Raw genomic sequence first — 17,351 nt, forward strand, 5'->3', positions numbered from 1 at the left:
ATAAAGCTTAGTCACCAAGTGGCAGCTTTCCTTCCATTTAGAAAAGTTTTCCTCAGTTCCAATTACTACACAAGTTTACAATCATCAGTACACTATTACTCTGAAGACAAGCCTTCTGAAGTAGATGCAAAACATAAATTCCAAATTGCAAAATCCCTTGTGGTAAAAAGATAAAGAGGTATCTTTAATAATTGAGATTTTTCTCTTAAATAATTGAAACAAATTTTAGAAACATTTGCAGGTTCTATTTTTACTGATTATTGAAATAAGTATACTGAAATAAAATTGGCAAAATTCATTTCTATTTCAACAATGTAGAATACGAACTATTTCACATCATTACTCTGTGAACCTTTCAGATAATGGTCCTGAACTAAAATCTCAATTAACCACAATGCTTAGGGACTAAGTTTGTTCTGGACAAACATTGAATCCCAATCAGTTTAGTAAACGGGATAGGTTTCTTTACTCTATTTCGACATTTATTTTAGGCATACCTACCTCCTTTCTTATTCCTCTCACAAGCAGGGATTTGGGAGTGGGGGACATAAACAAGCAACAATCATTTACTCAACACAAACTTACTGAGCACCTCATAGGTACCAGATACACAGGACATACTTCACATACATCATCTTATTTAATCTTCATAGCAACTCAAGAGATAGGTAATTTTATCCCAATTTTACACATGAATAAAGTAAAAAGGCTCAGGGAAGTGAAGTAACTTGCTCAAGGCCAGCAGGATTCAAAGTGAGATCTGTCCTATTTCCACTACCCAGTGCTGACTCTTCCTTTTCCACCCCAGCTCTCTTCACCTACGCACACCAACTGAAGCTGCCCTCTAAAGTTCTCATTCAGTAATACTGGCATTTCTTCAGCAGCACTAGTTTCTGTAAAGGCGAAAAATTGTTAAAACAAATATGATTGAGAATTGTTTTTTCTCTATGGAGTTTTTCCTTTTCCACTCAATTATAGAAGAGCATACATAGAGATAGACGGCAAGACTGTAGTCCCCCCAAAATAAATTTCTAGTGGAAGAATCCTCAACACTGATGTGGGACAAAAGAGAAAGATGTTCTAGAGCTGTGCTGTCCAATTTGGTAGCCACCAGCCACATGTGACCACTGAGTACTTGAAATGCAGCCAGTATGAACTGAGATGTACTAAAATGTAAAATATGTACAGGATTTCAAAGACTTGGTATATTAAAAAAAGAGCAAAATATTTCATTAATCTTTCACTGAATCAATATTTCAATGAATCAACACTTCATTAATATTGATTACATGTTGGATATTTTTAAATTGTGTTCAATAAAATTCACATTTCTTTTTTTTTTTTTTTCCAACATGGCTACTAGAAAATTTTAAATTACACTTGTATTTTGGGGAAGGGGACAGCAGTAGTCTAGGGTCTTCATATGAGACTTCAAATCAAACTGTGTACAAAAGCTGTCCCTGAACAGAAGGCCCAAATCCTTATAACTAAACCTCTTAAAAGAAAATGTAGTGGGCTATCAAAACTTTGGAGAAACCCGTAATTAATTACTGTGATCATAAATGGTAAATAAATGTCAATTCTTATAGTAACCAGCCAAACATGTGGCCTTCTCACTTATTTTCCTCCAAAATCTAAAAGCCATCATTCCAACTTCTGGTTTCATATACATTCGTGAATACATTTATCTTTATTGCTTAAGACTTGTGCAAAATATTACAGTTTTCCCTCTGAATGTTGATTGTAAGTACAGTAGACCAAAGAAGATACAAGAGTCAAAGTGTGCTGACTTTAGCACCCACCTAGAAGTCATTGCTTCCAATACATCCCTGAAACTCCCTTGTGTGCTTAATCATTTGGTTCTCTTCCATTAAAGGACCCAAGGAATTTCAGGTAATTGAAGCATCTATTTAAAAGACATTTTATTCTCTATAGACCAAAATCTCAGGGAGAAGCACCAATTGAAGCTTTTAAAAAATCAATAATTAACTTAAAAGAAATATGACATGGTTTTCATAAAATTGACCTATAAGGTTTTAATACAAATATTGTCATCATGAAACACAGCTAGCCCCCAAGTAGTTTAAATCAACTTAAACACTGAACTCAAAGTTCTCCAGTAAGTACTCTGACCTTGTACCTACTCCTATTAACATTGGTTTAAAATCAGAGCAAAACACATCTTTTATACCCATAGTAAAATCAAAAGCAATTATATTTTATTTACACACCCACCATAATAATGAATCTTTTCAGTTCCTGAGAAGGATGTATTACATAAAGCCATATGTAGTAAATATTTTGAAAAGACCAGGTTATCTTGAACACTGCCTATTGAAACTGTTGTCATGAAACCAAATGCTATAGCAAAACACTGAAAAAAAAATCTGATAGATTCCATTCAAAGTCCTTGGTATGATGCAATATATGATGGCTAAAAATCTTATTTGATAAATGAGTTTAATCACAAAATTATACTAAAACATTAACATTTCTAATATGACCAGTTTCTTCCTTCGCTGTGCCTCGTGTAATGGGACACTTAGTTGAAAATAATGGAAAATTGGGGCCATAAATTCTATCATCTATTTTACTGAAACAAATGACCTAAAACTTTTTCTTTTCATCAGAGGGTGGAACTGTTTCTCATTTAAATATGTTCTTTTCCAGAAAGAAAAAAAAAAAAAAAATCAAGGCAGCCAAATACATCTAGTTTGAATTTCCAATATAATGTTCCTAAACATGTCAGTAACATTTACCATGTACATGACTTGCTTCAGTGGTGAGCATGCTTAAACTGGAACAATATATAGAAGATCAGCATAGCTTTTTGTCAAGATAACAAGAAAGTTCACGACATGGTCCAGATTTTTAGAAGAAAAACTTCTTTACAATACACTCCCTAATTCAATGAAAGATTAAAACAAAGAAAGGTACCAACTATTTCTTGAAAAGCAGCTTCAAATCCCTAAGAGATAAAGGTCTCCCATCCTGCCTAAACCCTGCCCTAAGGAAGGTCAAGTGGAATTCTGGTGAACTCCCTCACCCCAGAATTGCATGAATGGGTTAAGATGGCTGGTAATGTGATAAAGTAGAAAAAGCACTAGACTGAGAGTCAGGAATCACAGTTGTGAGTCTAGATCAGCCACTCTGAACATGTCATTTCACTCAATCAAACCAAGTCCTTCACCCATAAAAATGAGGTGAGGATTTCCAAAATTCTATGAGTCTAGATTTCATCCTCCTCTTTACTCTCCCAAACTTTGCCTCTCCAAATGATAGAGTTTACAGAGAATTCCCACTTCTGCTCATAATAGAAACTCTGAATGATTCAACAAAGGCAGAATTTTAGCATCCAATGAAACCTGCAAACCTGTGGAACCCCAATTTCTATTACTGGGGAAAATTCTTTCTTACTGGGTCATGGGGGCAGAGGTCAGCTAGCACCAGTTTGCTGATCCTTGCCTCTCCCATAATTATCACCCCCTCTCCCATCCACCAACATTAATTTGCACAGCTGATGGAGAGGGTGTGGAGAAAAGGGAACACTCTTGCACTGCTGGTGGGAATGTGAATTGGTACAGCCACTATGGAGAACAGTATGGACGTTCCTTAAAAAACTACAAATAGAACTACCATATGACCCAGCAATCCCACTACTGGGCATATACCCTGAGAAAACCATAATTCAAAAAGAGTCATGTACCAAAATGTTCATTGCAGCTCTATTCACAATAGCCCGGAGCTGGAAACAACCTAAGTGTCCATCATCGGATGAATGGATAAAGAAGATGTGGCACATATATGTAATGGAATATTACTCAGCCATAAAAAGAAACGGAATTGAGCTCTTTGTAATGAGGTGGATAGACCTAGAGTCTGTCATACAGAGTGAAGTAAGTCTGAGAGAGAAAGACAAATACCGTATGCTAACACATATATATATGGAATTTAAGAAAAAAAGAATGTCATGAATAACCTAGGGGTAAAACAGGAATAAAGACACAGACCTACTTGAGAATGGACTTGAGGATATGGGGAGGGGGAAGGGTAAGCTGTGACAAAGTGAGAGAGAGCATGGACATATATACACTACCAAACGTAAGGTAGATAGACAGTGGGAAGCAGCCGCATAGCACAGGGAGATCAGCTCGGTGCTTTGTGACTGTCTGGAGGGGTGGGATAGGGAGGGTTGGAGGGAGGGAGACGCAAGAGGGAAGGGACATGGGAACAGATGTATATGTATAACTGACTCACTTTGTTATAAAGCAGAAACTAACACACCATTGTGAAGCAATTATACTCCAATAAAGTTGTAAAAAAAAAAATTTGCACAGCTGAGGGGTGAGGTCTCTTCCAATTATAATGCAGCTAAATTCTTCACTTTGAAATATGTATCAAAGGCCATAGGTTCTGTGTCCCTTGTCTCAATTCCTGGGTCTTGAATGTCAATCATAATCTTTGCTGCATAATACAGACCTGTATAGAGGGTTTCAAATCACAATCTTGATTAGGAACAGGAATAACAGATTTTGTATCACCCAAAATCTTTATCTAAATTTTTCTGATCCAGGAATATAGGAGAGGGAATGGGAAGTTATTGTTGAATGGGTATAAAATTTCAGTGTTACAAGATGAAAAGAGTTCTGGAAATTGATGTTGGTGATGTTTACCCAACATTATGAATGTATTTAATACCACTGAACTGTACACTTAAAAATGGTAAATTTTATATTATGTGTATTTTAGCACAATAAAAAGTATTGGCGGACACCCAGGACTCCAAGATGGCATCAGGGGCTTCCCTGGTGGCGCAGTGGTTGAGAGTCCAAATGCCGATGCAGGGGACATGGGTTCGTGCCCCGGTCCGGGAAGATCCCGCATGCCGCGGAGCGGCTGGGCCTGTGAGCCATGGCCGCTGAGCCTGTACTCTGCAACAGGAGAGGCCACAACAGTGAGAGGCCCGCGTACCACAAAAAAAAAAAAAAAAAAAAAAAAGATGGCATCAGTTGCACCAGTGAAGAAGAAACTCATGGATGTTAAAATAGGGGAGCTGCCAAGTTGGATACTGAGGCAGGATTTTGCCCCTAAGGGCATTGCTGGAGTGTTCCAAAGAGGTTACCAGTGGTATGACAAGAGGTATGTCAACGTGAAGAAAGGAAACACTGCTGGGGTTTCTACAGTACTGGCAGCTTAGGTGCTTTTCAACTACCGCCTTTCTTAGAAAGAACTCAAACATGAGCAGCTCTGCAAATACCACTGAAGAAGGCCCACTGCAGAGGACACACTGACCATGACCTTTGCCCGACACTCCTCCTTGAGGAACCTGATCACTGCTGAATCTTTTCATATCCTAATTGAGAACAATGACCAATAAAAGATAACCAGTATAAAAATTTAAAAATACATTGGAAAACTTTTTAAAAGGACCCTTCCACACATAGCACAAATATGAAACTATTATTTACAGTATCTGCTTAGGAATGACATTCTATTAAATACCATCTAAAGATGAAAAGAAACCAAATCCAGTATCAGAAAGTTTAGAGTCAGGTAATCCCAAGGCTTGGGAGAAAATCTTATGACTTGGTGGACAGCCAAAGGCAGAGTCAACAAAATAATGCCAAGTACTAAAAAACTAAAAGTAAAGTTTTAGAAGCAGTCCAGTCCAGCTGGATGCACAAAGATGGGAAAAGATGGGAAATGCACAAAGATGCACAAAGATGGGAAAGGCTGACCATTCTTTTCCTTAGGTACTAGAGAATGTTTTTGCATGGGAGCACTTCTCAGCTGGAATTTGCTTTGTTAGCACATATCATTTCATAAAAGTTACTTGTCATTGCCTAGGGTAAAATATGAGTGAAAGATGATTACAATTACCACCTCCCACTTTCCATACCTTTGCCTTAAGTGGAGGGGAAGCTAGGAAAGCACACTCTTTAATGAAAAGAGACAATGAATCTAGAAACCACACTTATGAGAAGAACAGGGCTGGCTATTTCGCCAGGTTGTTTTGAGCCTAAAGCTATTATTTATATCTTTTGCAGCAATTCATCCACCAGGTGTAGGCAGGCAAAGCCTTGATTCAGGATTTTAAAAATAAAGAATGAAAAATATCTCTAGAATAATATACAAGGAAGAAAGAAAGTGTAGTAGTTCAGGGATGGAGTGACAACTTACTTTCACTTTATACTCTTGTGCCTTTTGTTTCATGTCCTCATATTTCATACTCAAAAGTTAATTTCAAATATTTTAAAATGAAATTGATTTCATAAAAATGTGACTCAAATAGTAAGTTTACCTTAGAAATCAAGTTAATAAAATCATTCTTGCTTTAAAAAAAAATCGAGTGCTCTTGTTTCTGATTTTTAAACTTTCATTATATTGTAATGTTCATAAAATATTTTTCAATTTTATTGAGTTGCTTTTGAATAGGTTATTTTAAACATTACTTAATACTTAGAATTTTTAAGCATGAAAGCAAGTTTTATACTGTGATATTTTAGAAGTCAGTTCTGTCAAATCTGGTATTTTCTTTCAGCCATTTATAAAATCACTGTGTCCTAATATAACACCCTCTTTGTACATGTTTTATTAAAGGGAATTACAAACAAACAAAAATGGCCAATCATGCCTGTAAATAAGCGATGAGAAACATCAGAGGAGCCAAATCTTATGTTAGTTGTTTCATTAAACAAATGTGCAAAAAGTCTTATTGGATTGGATTCTCCACTAAATTTACACAGAAAAAAACAAATGACTTTGCACGTACTTCTTTTGACATTTCTAATTGTTTCTTACAGGTGCTTACCATGTGTTACTTTAGAATTTACAAGATAAACCACTAAATGTAATAAAGGGGAAACTTCAAGATGGCACAATGACTTCCTGTAATGACAGTGTACAATACTTAATATTGCAATGCCCAATACTACCTTCAGTTCTTTTTTATTATTCCACTACACAAAAGTTTAAAATGAAACACAAAAGCACAGCATAGGGAGGCAGTTTCATTTGGAAACAAAAATACTATTCTTTTGCCAAAATGATGTCTATTCAACCATTTCCAAATGCACAAATGAAAACATATCCAAAGATTGGAAAATTGAGTAATAGCTGACAAGCAGTAAAAATTAAAGAAGATTACGAAATAGTCACATTTCTAAAGTCTTTTATGTATAGTAAGGAAAAGATACATTCAAGACTTGCTGAATCCACCTAATTTCTAGTTTTACAGGTGTATCTTGCCTCTGTCATAAATCAGAGTATTCGAAATGGAGTAAAGCACAATATTTAAATTTCTATCCCTGGTGATCAAATGTTCTCTCAACATCTGAACTGTTCAGCAAGTTGCATGGATTTCTGTCTCCAAAATGTCTCATTCCTCCCTTTCTAACCTCAAAGCCATTGCCTCAGTTCATCTGCTTATCTCTAAATGCTTCCTAACTTGCCTCTCTGCCAACACTCTCTATCACCACATTCTTCACAACAACAAATCTCAGACACATCTGATTATGCCTCTCTTTAGCTAAAATAAGTGCCACAGAATAAAACCTAAATTTCTTAAAATAGCACCCAAGGCCTTCACGATCTGGTGCTCTCAACCTTACCTTCCTGTTTTCTCTCCCACCACATCCATCCACAGATCACATGCCTTTGCATAGCCTATTATTTCGGTCAGTAATTTACTCTCCTCTTCAACATTTAAGAGATCCTCTAAAGCGCAACTCAAATTCCATCCTCCTCCATGAATTATTTCTTCCCACTGGAATAAACATTTCCCTTTTCTGTGCCTACCTGCACTTCCTTTAAGTTGTTGCTATAGCATTGCTCTCAGGTTGGTGCTGGAGTCAGTGACATAAGTGTCTCTTTTTCCCACTATGGTTCTGGTCTGGTTCTCATATGCTTCCCTTAAGATGCTGAAAACTTATCAAGCCACTCAAATAATATGGACCTCTGTTCTCCAGACATTTTTATCCTAATAAAGGAATATATGAATATATGTATATTCATAATAAAATTAGGGGGTAAATTTTATGGTATGTGAATTATGTCTTAATAAAAAAATAACATTAGGGTAAGTGGTACATGAAAGTTAAAGACAATCCTTTCCTGTACTTCCTCAACAGGCAACTCTTTGATGGTAATAATGTTTTTAAGAAGGTAAATATCATCTTGGGTTGTCTAAAAAAATTGTTGGGAATTGAGTTCTCCATTTTTTTTCATTACAGGCACGGAGAAAAATATTAAGCCATCTTTAATGACTTAAGACCTAATAAACTTATTTATAAACTGGTTCCTGCTCTCTGAAACCCACAGAAATGATAATAATAGAGCCTTCTTTTGCTTATCTAGGTCATCTCCATGAAATTGGGTATTTAAAAACATTTAGATTCACCCATGACTTCACCAATAGGATCACAAACTGCTTCATTCACCCACGACTTCACCAATAGGATCACAAACTGCTTCCTGATTCCTACTGGAATGATCTAAGTATCTTAACTCTGCCTCTTTAAGCAAACCAAGCTAAACCAAGTTTAGTGTGGTAATTCTTGCTTCATCAACTTTCTACTGGGAAAACAGTTTGATTTTAGGAATAAGATCCATGTAAGTTGTTTCAGTTGTTCCTGTGTACATATGGGTGTGCACATACACTTTTTTTCCTGGTATCTTCCTTTAAAAATTGAGATATAATTCACACACCATAAAATTCACTCTTTTAAACTGTACAATTCAGTAAATATATTTAGTATATTCACAATGTTGTGCAACCATCAACATTATCTAGTTCTAGAATTTTTTCATCACCCCAAAGGGAAACCCAGTACACATTAAGCAGACACTCCCTATTTCCCTTATCCCCTGCCCCTGGCAACCACTAATCAATCTGCTTTCAGTCACTATGGATATGCCTATTCTGTGCATTTCACACAACTGGAACCATACAATATGTGGTGTTTTGTGTCTTGCTCCTTTCACTTAGCATAATGTTTTCAAGGTTCAACCACGCAGTAAAATGTATCAGCATTTCATTCCTTTTTATGATTGAATAATATTCCATTGCATGGATATACCACATTTATTTATCCATTAATCAGCTGATACACATTTAGGTCGTTTCCACTTTTTGGCTATTATGAGTAATGCTGCCATGAACAGTGGTGTACAAGTTTTTGTGTGAACATGTTTTCACTTCTCTTGAGTGTATAATGTAGGAATAGAATTGCTGGGTCATAATGGAAACTATCAATATGTTACTATTTTTAACCATTAAACCATATTAACTTTTGGAGGATCAGCCAAACTGTTCCATCTGACATTCACATACACATTTTTAAGGGCAGTAACAACACTTTTTATTTTCACATTTTGCTTAAAAGTAAATTGTTCTGTCCCTAGAAGAAAAGATTTCCTTTGGGACTAAGTGTCCTTAGAAGTCAAAGTAAATTCTAGATTTTACAAGACAGATTAAACCCCTCCAAAAAATAAAGATGTATACAGCAATACATCAAACCCTTACTACAGCAAAGTTTATTCTAGTCATCAAAGGCATTAAATATGCAAATATTTTTAAATGAAAGAGGAAAATAATAACAACTCCCAATTTTATATAGTCAGCCAATAAATATGCACTGATCTTCCACTCACAGAAACATCTACTCCAACATCACTCATAGACATTTCAAACTTAATATGTCTCATGGGACTTCCCCAGTGGTCCAGTGGTTAAGAATCCGTCTTGCTAGGCAGGGTACACCAGTTCGATCCCTGGTCAGGGAACTAAGATCCCACATGTCACGGGGCAACTAAGCCCATGCACCACAACTACTGAGCCTGCATGCCACAACAAAGAGCTCGCGTGCTACAACGATAGATCCTGCATGCCACAACTAAGACCCGACACAGCCAAAAGATAAATAAATAAATAATTTTTAAAAAAGATAACAACAAAAAAAACTTAATATGTCTCAAACTGAACTTCTGTTCTCTACTACTCCCCAAAACCGTTCCTCCTGAAAACTTTTGCCTACGTCCCAAACCTTGGTGTCAAGTTTGACTTCTTCCACTCACCTATACTCCACATCCCAGTCAGTAAATTCTATTGATTCTATCATCCAAATACATTCAGAATCCACTCAAATCTCACCACCTCTATCAGACACACAATCTTTCACCAAGATTATTGTACCACTATGGTCTCGTGTCAAAACACAGCCAAAATAATCCTTTTAAAACATAGGTCAGATCGTGTCCCACTTCTAAGGGTCATCCAGTGGCTTCCCAACACCAAATACCACATGCTTGGTATTCCCTCTGCCTGCCATGATATTACACAGTCATCTCAGTACTCGAGGGGGATTTGTTCCAGGACCCTGGCGATACCAAAATCTGTGGCTACTCAAGTCCTTTATACAATATAAAATGGCCTAATATTTGCGTATAACCTACGTACAGCCTCCCATATACTTTAAATCATCTCTAGATCACTTATAGTACCTAATCCAATGTAAATGCTATGTAAATAGTTATAAATACTATGTAAATAGGCTCTGGCACACAACAAATTCAAGTTTGGCTTTTCAGAACTTTCTGGAATTGTTTTTCCCAAATATTTTTGATCTGTGGTTGATTTAATCTGCAGATGCAGAAGCCACAGATACAGAATACCGATTGTACGCATTCTCTTACCTTCTTCAAGTCTTTGCATACGTGTCACCTTCTTAGTGAGGACTTCACCTATAGCCACTCTATTTAAATTTGCCATTGCCCCCTAACACTCCTTTATCTTCCTCCCCTGTTCTATATTTCTCCATAATATTTATATTAACAAATATATACTTCATTTATTTATTTCTCTTTACCTCCAAGAATATAAACTCCATTAAAGCAGGAGGGTTTGTCTGTTTTGCTTACTGCTGTATTCCCAGCACTTAGAACAGGGCCTGGCACATAGTAAGTGCTCAATAAATATTTGTTGATTGAATAAATGAACAAGTGAAAGGAAGCATAAAGCTGCTCAGAAGAGCTAAAAAGAGGCCAGAGAAATACTTATGAGGAACTAATATACTAAACATAATAAAGTTGTGATGGGAATGGAAAGCACCATTTCTAGAAAAATATGCTACAATGTTTCTATAGTTGGCTTTAAGAAAAATTGCTATCCTTGACTGTTTTCAAAAAGGGTCCATCCATTGTCCATTGCCACGGGCCCTTAGCTTCTGAAGAACTGAAAAAAACTCTGGGAGTTGACAAGTTCCTAGAATGATGATGTCCTTTTCTAAACTGCCACATATACACGGAGCCAAGGACTTTCATGGTCTTGGCTTTCTATGAGATCTATTCCCAGGACCATCATATAGTACAATCATAGGTTTCTTGGCCACCTTCCAGCTAAAGCCACTAATTGGTAAACTCACCTTCCTTAGAACTACAATCACAGCATCTTCAAACTAAAATGGATCTTAAAATGATCTCACCCCCTTATGTACTTTATATATTTAAAAAACTACAGTGAAGGGGCTTCCCTGGTGGCGCAGTGGTTGGGAGTCCGCCTGCCGATGCAGGGGACGCGGGTTCGGGCCCCGGTCTGGGAGGATCCCACATGCCGCGGAGCGGCTGCACCCGTGAGCCATGGCCGCTGGGCCTGCGCGTCCGAAGCCTGTGCTTCGCAGCAGGAGAGGCCGCAACAGTGAGAGGCCCGCGTACAGCACAAAAAAAAAAACAAACAAAAAAAACTACAGTGAAAAAGAAATAGTGACTTGCTCAAAATAACTTGAATAGTTACACTAAGTATTTTTCAAATAGTAAGTGATAAATACTATTAAATCTAAGAGAATTCAGACACTTGGACCAAATTCTCTAAAATCCAAAACAAGACAATGTTATTTATAAAAGCTAAGTCGAAATTATACCTCATAGTATCAACAACTCTATCTATCCACACATTAAAGTTAAAAGTTATAACAGAACCATCAATGAAACTTTGGCATTCAGCAAACAGTAAACGATGGATAAATTTGGATTTTAAAAAAATGTACACCTCTTCCCCAAAGGAGGCTTTCCTTGTCCAGTGTTGGGAATGATGAGGATTTCTAAAGTCTTTTTCAAGTACCAACTTTCCTAAGCATTACTGGCTTCAAAATAGCAGTAGAAGGATGTTTCTATGAACCAATCATTTTCACATGGGGTTCAGAGAGAATATCTGTTAAAAGGTACATGATTTTCACCACACCTACCACTCTCTCCCCCTTCCCCTGAAATATTCTAACACACCTCCTAGGGAAGTATGTCCTCAGCACCGTTTCTGATACGAGTATGTTGCATATTTCAAGTGCCTTACAGTGAGACGAGATTGTGAACCACGATTATAAACTATCTCCTGTCATGCTACACAGAAAGGATGACTATTTTCATGGACAGTAATTTCTTGCCAAAACCCTTTCCATGGTCTGCATCTAGTGAAATCCTACTGTGCCTTTAAAGGCCCACCCTTATTCCTCTTTCCTGGGAAACTTTTTCTGACCATTCTATCCATGGTGCTCTTTTCTTGACCAGATGATCTATGGTATTTGTCATCTGTACCTGTCATTTAGCATTCATCACACACTGGCAAGTAACATCTTTTGTATAGTCGTCTTAGTTGTTGCTGGCTTTTTTTACGTTTGACTGGATAGAGTCAGAATCCCAAAGAGTTACATAATTGATATTCCTATGGCGATTTTCTGGACAATAACGCTTTATGCTCTTACATATGAAGGGAAAGAGTCAGAAGTCCCAAAAGAGTAACTGGGTTTTAGAATACACAGCACAACCATCACTGAACTATAATTTTAAAAGCTTTGGGTTATACCAAAATAATGATTCCCAACCTTTTAAAGTAATAAGGATGCCTTTTAAGATCAAAATATGTTTTAAAAAACCAAAAACATATTCAATATTAGTCAGGTGTTAAAGTTCTTTTAACTGAGAATACATGCATTCAAAAGTATAAGTACACAATGTCAGGTATGGGACTCATTTGGTCTATAGAGCATACTTGATGTGCACAAGAAGTTGAGGTTCCTCCAGGACCAGACTGGCACATGGTTGAATGTTACTGCGCTGTGGACATGGAATATTACTGCCACATCAAAAAGTACTACTACCTAAAAGTATTTAGGAGCAAGCAAAATATAGAAATACTAACAAATCCCTCCCTACCCCCAACCCTGCTCCTCCCCCCAAATCCTTCAGTAACTTAACCCTTCGTCCCAAGAAGTAGCAGATTTTAAGCAATGTGAAACAATTCAATGTTTCAATAATAAAGTTTTCTTGGGGTTTCAAGTTAATATATAATATAGCAAAAGGAACAACAACAAAAAAAGAACATTATAGACAAACCAAATAGCAAATATTGAAAGTCCATCTCTCATATATTTCCTGATTCTAGTGAAATCTCAATCCCACTTACCCATTTCATCACCCTCTTAAAACAAACAAAAACCACCAATATTTTCCAGCAGAGGTAGAAATATCATTCTAACCTCAGTTCAAGTCCTTTGTGCAGTCACCAACAAGAATGAGCTTAAATAAATAGCAGTAGAGTACAGCGTTTAAAGGAATTAGCCCTGGGCTCAAGTCTTGGCTCTGTCACTTATTAACTGTATGATCTTGGGCAAGTTACTTAACTAAACTTCAGGTAATTTATGTAAAGTGCTTAACATGATCTTTGGCAGGTTTAAGGGCTGAGAAAAGTGGTTACTGATTAATTAAGTAATTATATATAATAGATATATAACAAAGATATTCTCCTTATCATAACAATTTCAAAGTTTCCTTTCAATTCCTTCTTGTCTGGCTCTGACGGATCTATTCCAGGTATCATAAACCTCCACTCTTGACCTATAACTGGTTCTACAACCTCCAATTCTACCCATGGCTACTACCATAAGCAGTTTCTGGAAGCTAGGGAAAACATAACAAAAAACAAAACGGGAGGCCACTTGAGCAAGCTAAAACAAGAACAATATCCACTTTGAAACAGTGAATTCGCTCAAGTAGGAATCACTGCCTTAAAACCTGAGACAAAGAAAAAGGCAAAAGAAAAAAACAAGCCAAATTATTCAAATACTTTAAAAACCCTTACCTCCAGTTAAACAAATGATTGATGATTTGAAGCCCAAACAAATTTTAAACATTATTATTGTCTGCAGGACCATCAATAACCAGCACTACTAATGAAACATGCCTCATTAAAATACCTTTCTTTAACACTTTTAATTTAACAATGATTTAACCATTGCTAGACTATTTTTTAATATTAAGTCTCAACAATTTCTTCAAGTTTCTCCTTTCCCACGCATTCCAACAAGCAGTGAATTAGTTCTTCATCATGTGTTTAGGCCTCCTGCTGGGAAGCATAATTAAAATTAAGCAAGCAACAATTCCACTTGGTGCTAAGATCCTGTCAAATCCTTCGATGAAGTTGAGTCTGGTTTCTCCAGGAGCCAGCTGAAAGTTCTGCAACAAAAACTTGGGGCTGCTCAACTCGATGCTGGCCATTCAGTAGATGGCAGTCTTTCCTTTGGGCCCAAATTACAAAAGCACCAAGAAGCATGTTCTGTGACATTCAGGTGTGATACAAAACAGGGATTCCCTCTTCAAAGCACTTAACTGGTCATCACAATCCCTCCAGAAACCCGTTCATCAAAAGCTGATGGTCCAACCAGACACTTTTAAAGAGCCCAAGGAAGTTCAGATTATAAAACATCAACTACAATATAAAATCACCTAACTCAAGCAATTACCAAGTAATCAGCTTCTCAGAGCCTTTTCTATGTCAAGCAGATACACTTTTTATTCAGGCATAAAATTTTCCTTTCCTATTACATTCTGCTACAGAGGTGACAGTCTTTCAGTGGCTAGTGACCAAATCTTGTCTATCAAATATCTCATTAAGGTATTTAACAATAGCAAAGTGTTTAGAGAACTATGATTTTGTCATTATCAACATTCACTAAGATCAATGAAAGATATATTACTTTTGTATTACTTTCAACATTTTTGGTTGAAAAAATTCAGGTAATCTTTGATACCCACTTAAAAAGAACCACACATCCTAATACAAAATTACTGTACATCTAGTTTTGCAAAAAAAAAAAAAGGGTTTAAATAATATGGATTTCTGATTCATTAATGATATGTCTTTTACTTTAATACATGATGGCTCCCAACTATTACATGACAAGTAAGGTTTCTTACACTTCTGTTTCAGAGATCTTTTTTTTTTTAAATTTAAAAAGCAGACAGCTGTGGAGAGAGATGGAGGAAATTCTTTTTAGTGCAACCTCCAGGTGAAAGCCAAACTTTACAGCAGTCACACAGGAATCACCTTAAAAATTCCACCTTTCTCTAGGAGAGATAAAACTCAGTCCTAGCAATAAAAGTCAAAGGAGAAAGGCAAGTTAAAAGGAACACTGTTTTAAAATTAAAAAAAGAAAAAAAAGCATTGGGAGTAGGGACAAGAAATAAGAAAATATATCGATTTCATTGCCAGTCTCTTTCCCCTGTACACTCTCACCCTATGCACTTAAGCCCATTCACAACTCCACTTGAGCTCTATCACCCTTCCCCAACCACTTCCTTAGATATTAAAAGGCTGACCTTACAGAATCTTTTTCTTATGTACTAATAAGACGAATGAGATTAGAAGTAACAACGCAGCTTACAGTTGCTGGCTCTAATTTATGTAGGATTATAAGTAGAGTGTTCTTAAAGAAGAATCCCTGTTCTTAAAGAAGAATCCCAAAATATACTTCTTTAGACATACCAAATAAGCCTAACTACCTTCTCCATGAGGATACTGAGTAAACCTATCTTTTTGCTATGGCATTTAGTCATTCCATCAGATCAAAAGATGACAGGATAAGAATACTGTATGGAAAAGGGAAAAGGAAATGCTGTCCTTGCACAGGATGAGCTGAGCCATTGTGGAAGAACTTCACAGAAACATTGCTGATGGTGACAAATTAAAGGCATATACTAAGTCCCCAAGATGCTGATAAAACTCAGCACTTCTCCAACCTGACTGCTTTCTACATTGTTGGAATTCCAGCTTCCCTAGCAGGCAACCAACAATAGCCATGAGAGCTGAATTAAACAGGCTCCTGAACTCACACATGCACTGTCCATTCCTCTTCCATCCAAAGTAAGCACTTCTTGGTGGGGGAGTGAAAAATTACAAGAAGAAATTAAAAAGGGTATAAGAGCTAGCAAAAAGAATAAAGTAACAATTTCATGTATGTTACATAGAATTAAGTTTTCATATTACTTGCCTTAATGCACTTTGTGAGAGCATCAAATTTTTTAAAATTGTTTTATTAATATATACGGTGTGCTTCTTGAGACATTGGTTGATATGTTGTTGTTATTGCCCTTAAGTTTATAAAAAGTGTTTTTACCCCCTGGCTGGCTGGTTGTGGGAAATTTTTTTATCTTATGGATGTCAGTATACCTATGGCAGAAAAAGTGAGCTGCATAACCCAAGTTTCAAATGGTAGTCTTGTTTGAGGAGGTAGCAATCTTAAATGCTAGTTAATGTACTGCTATACACCAATATCCTTAGGCCCAGTTTCAGGCAATTTAAAACAAGAAGTTTCAAAGTTCATCTTATATCAGGGAGCCTTACCATTTCCAATCAAGCTTTAACTAAAGCCAACTTTTAAAACAAGTAATTGTAAAGTATATGGTGGTGAAACAGATCAGCTTGACATCAGGTAAAAAGCTCAACTTAGACCTAACCTCATTATAAAGATATAACTATATGTCAAAGCCTAAACATCTTTCATAATAACATTTCAGCTATGGCATAGTTAAAAACTAGTCTACACAATCTTCCTAAGAAGGAAATTTACAAAAACAAAAAGCTTTTTAATATCAGGGATGGGTTTCATCCATTTTATACCTTTTGGTGACCATGCAGCTACTTTTTGAGCTATGCTAGACAACTCTGAAAGCCACATTCATTCTTTAAGGTTTCTAGGATACTCTTTATTAAATTGTTCCTTCAGTGTAGTAAGTCATGTCCTAGAAACCTAAAAGAGACTATTAACGCAGCTTTTCAAAGATACCCAACAAAAAATAGTTTAAAGAAACAAGAGGGTGATTCTCATTATCTATGCTATTGTCTAAGACTTTAGGGTAAGTTAAACAGTACTTGCTTGACATTCAAGTATGTTTTCAACTGTGCAATTAACTTACTTTTGAACTTGATTTTGAGACTAGTCCACATATAACAGATCAACATTAAAATACACATGAAATAAACAAAAAACCCACACACCTTTTTTTCTCCAACTTTCAGTTAATTT

At 36.4% G+C, this 17,351-nt stretch overlaps 2 protein-coding genes across 3 annotated transcripts in view; one reads left to right on the forward strand and one right to left on the reverse strand.

Moving 5' to 3' along the window:
* The window catches only part of ADD3 (adducin 3), a 126,081-nt gene that overhangs the window by 101,986 nt on the left and 6,744 nt on the right, over positions 1 to 17,351 (reverse strand). The window lies entirely within an intron of this gene.
* LOC132492923 (ATP synthase subunit f, mitochondrial-like) lies at positions 5,000 to 5,263 on the forward strand. Its single transcript, XM_060102782.1, is given in 1 exon segment — positions 5,000 to 5,263. A coding segment is annotated over 1 exon segment (264 nt).

This window comes from Mesoplodon densirostris, chromosome 1 (genome assembly GCF_025265405.1).
Source record: "Mesoplodon densirostris isolate mMesDen1 chromosome 1, mMesDen1 primary haplotype, whole genome shotgun sequence".
In the NCBI taxonomy this organism is placed as follows: Eukaryota; Metazoa; Chordata; class Mammalia; order Artiodactyla; family Ziphiidae; genus Mesoplodon; species Mesoplodon densirostris.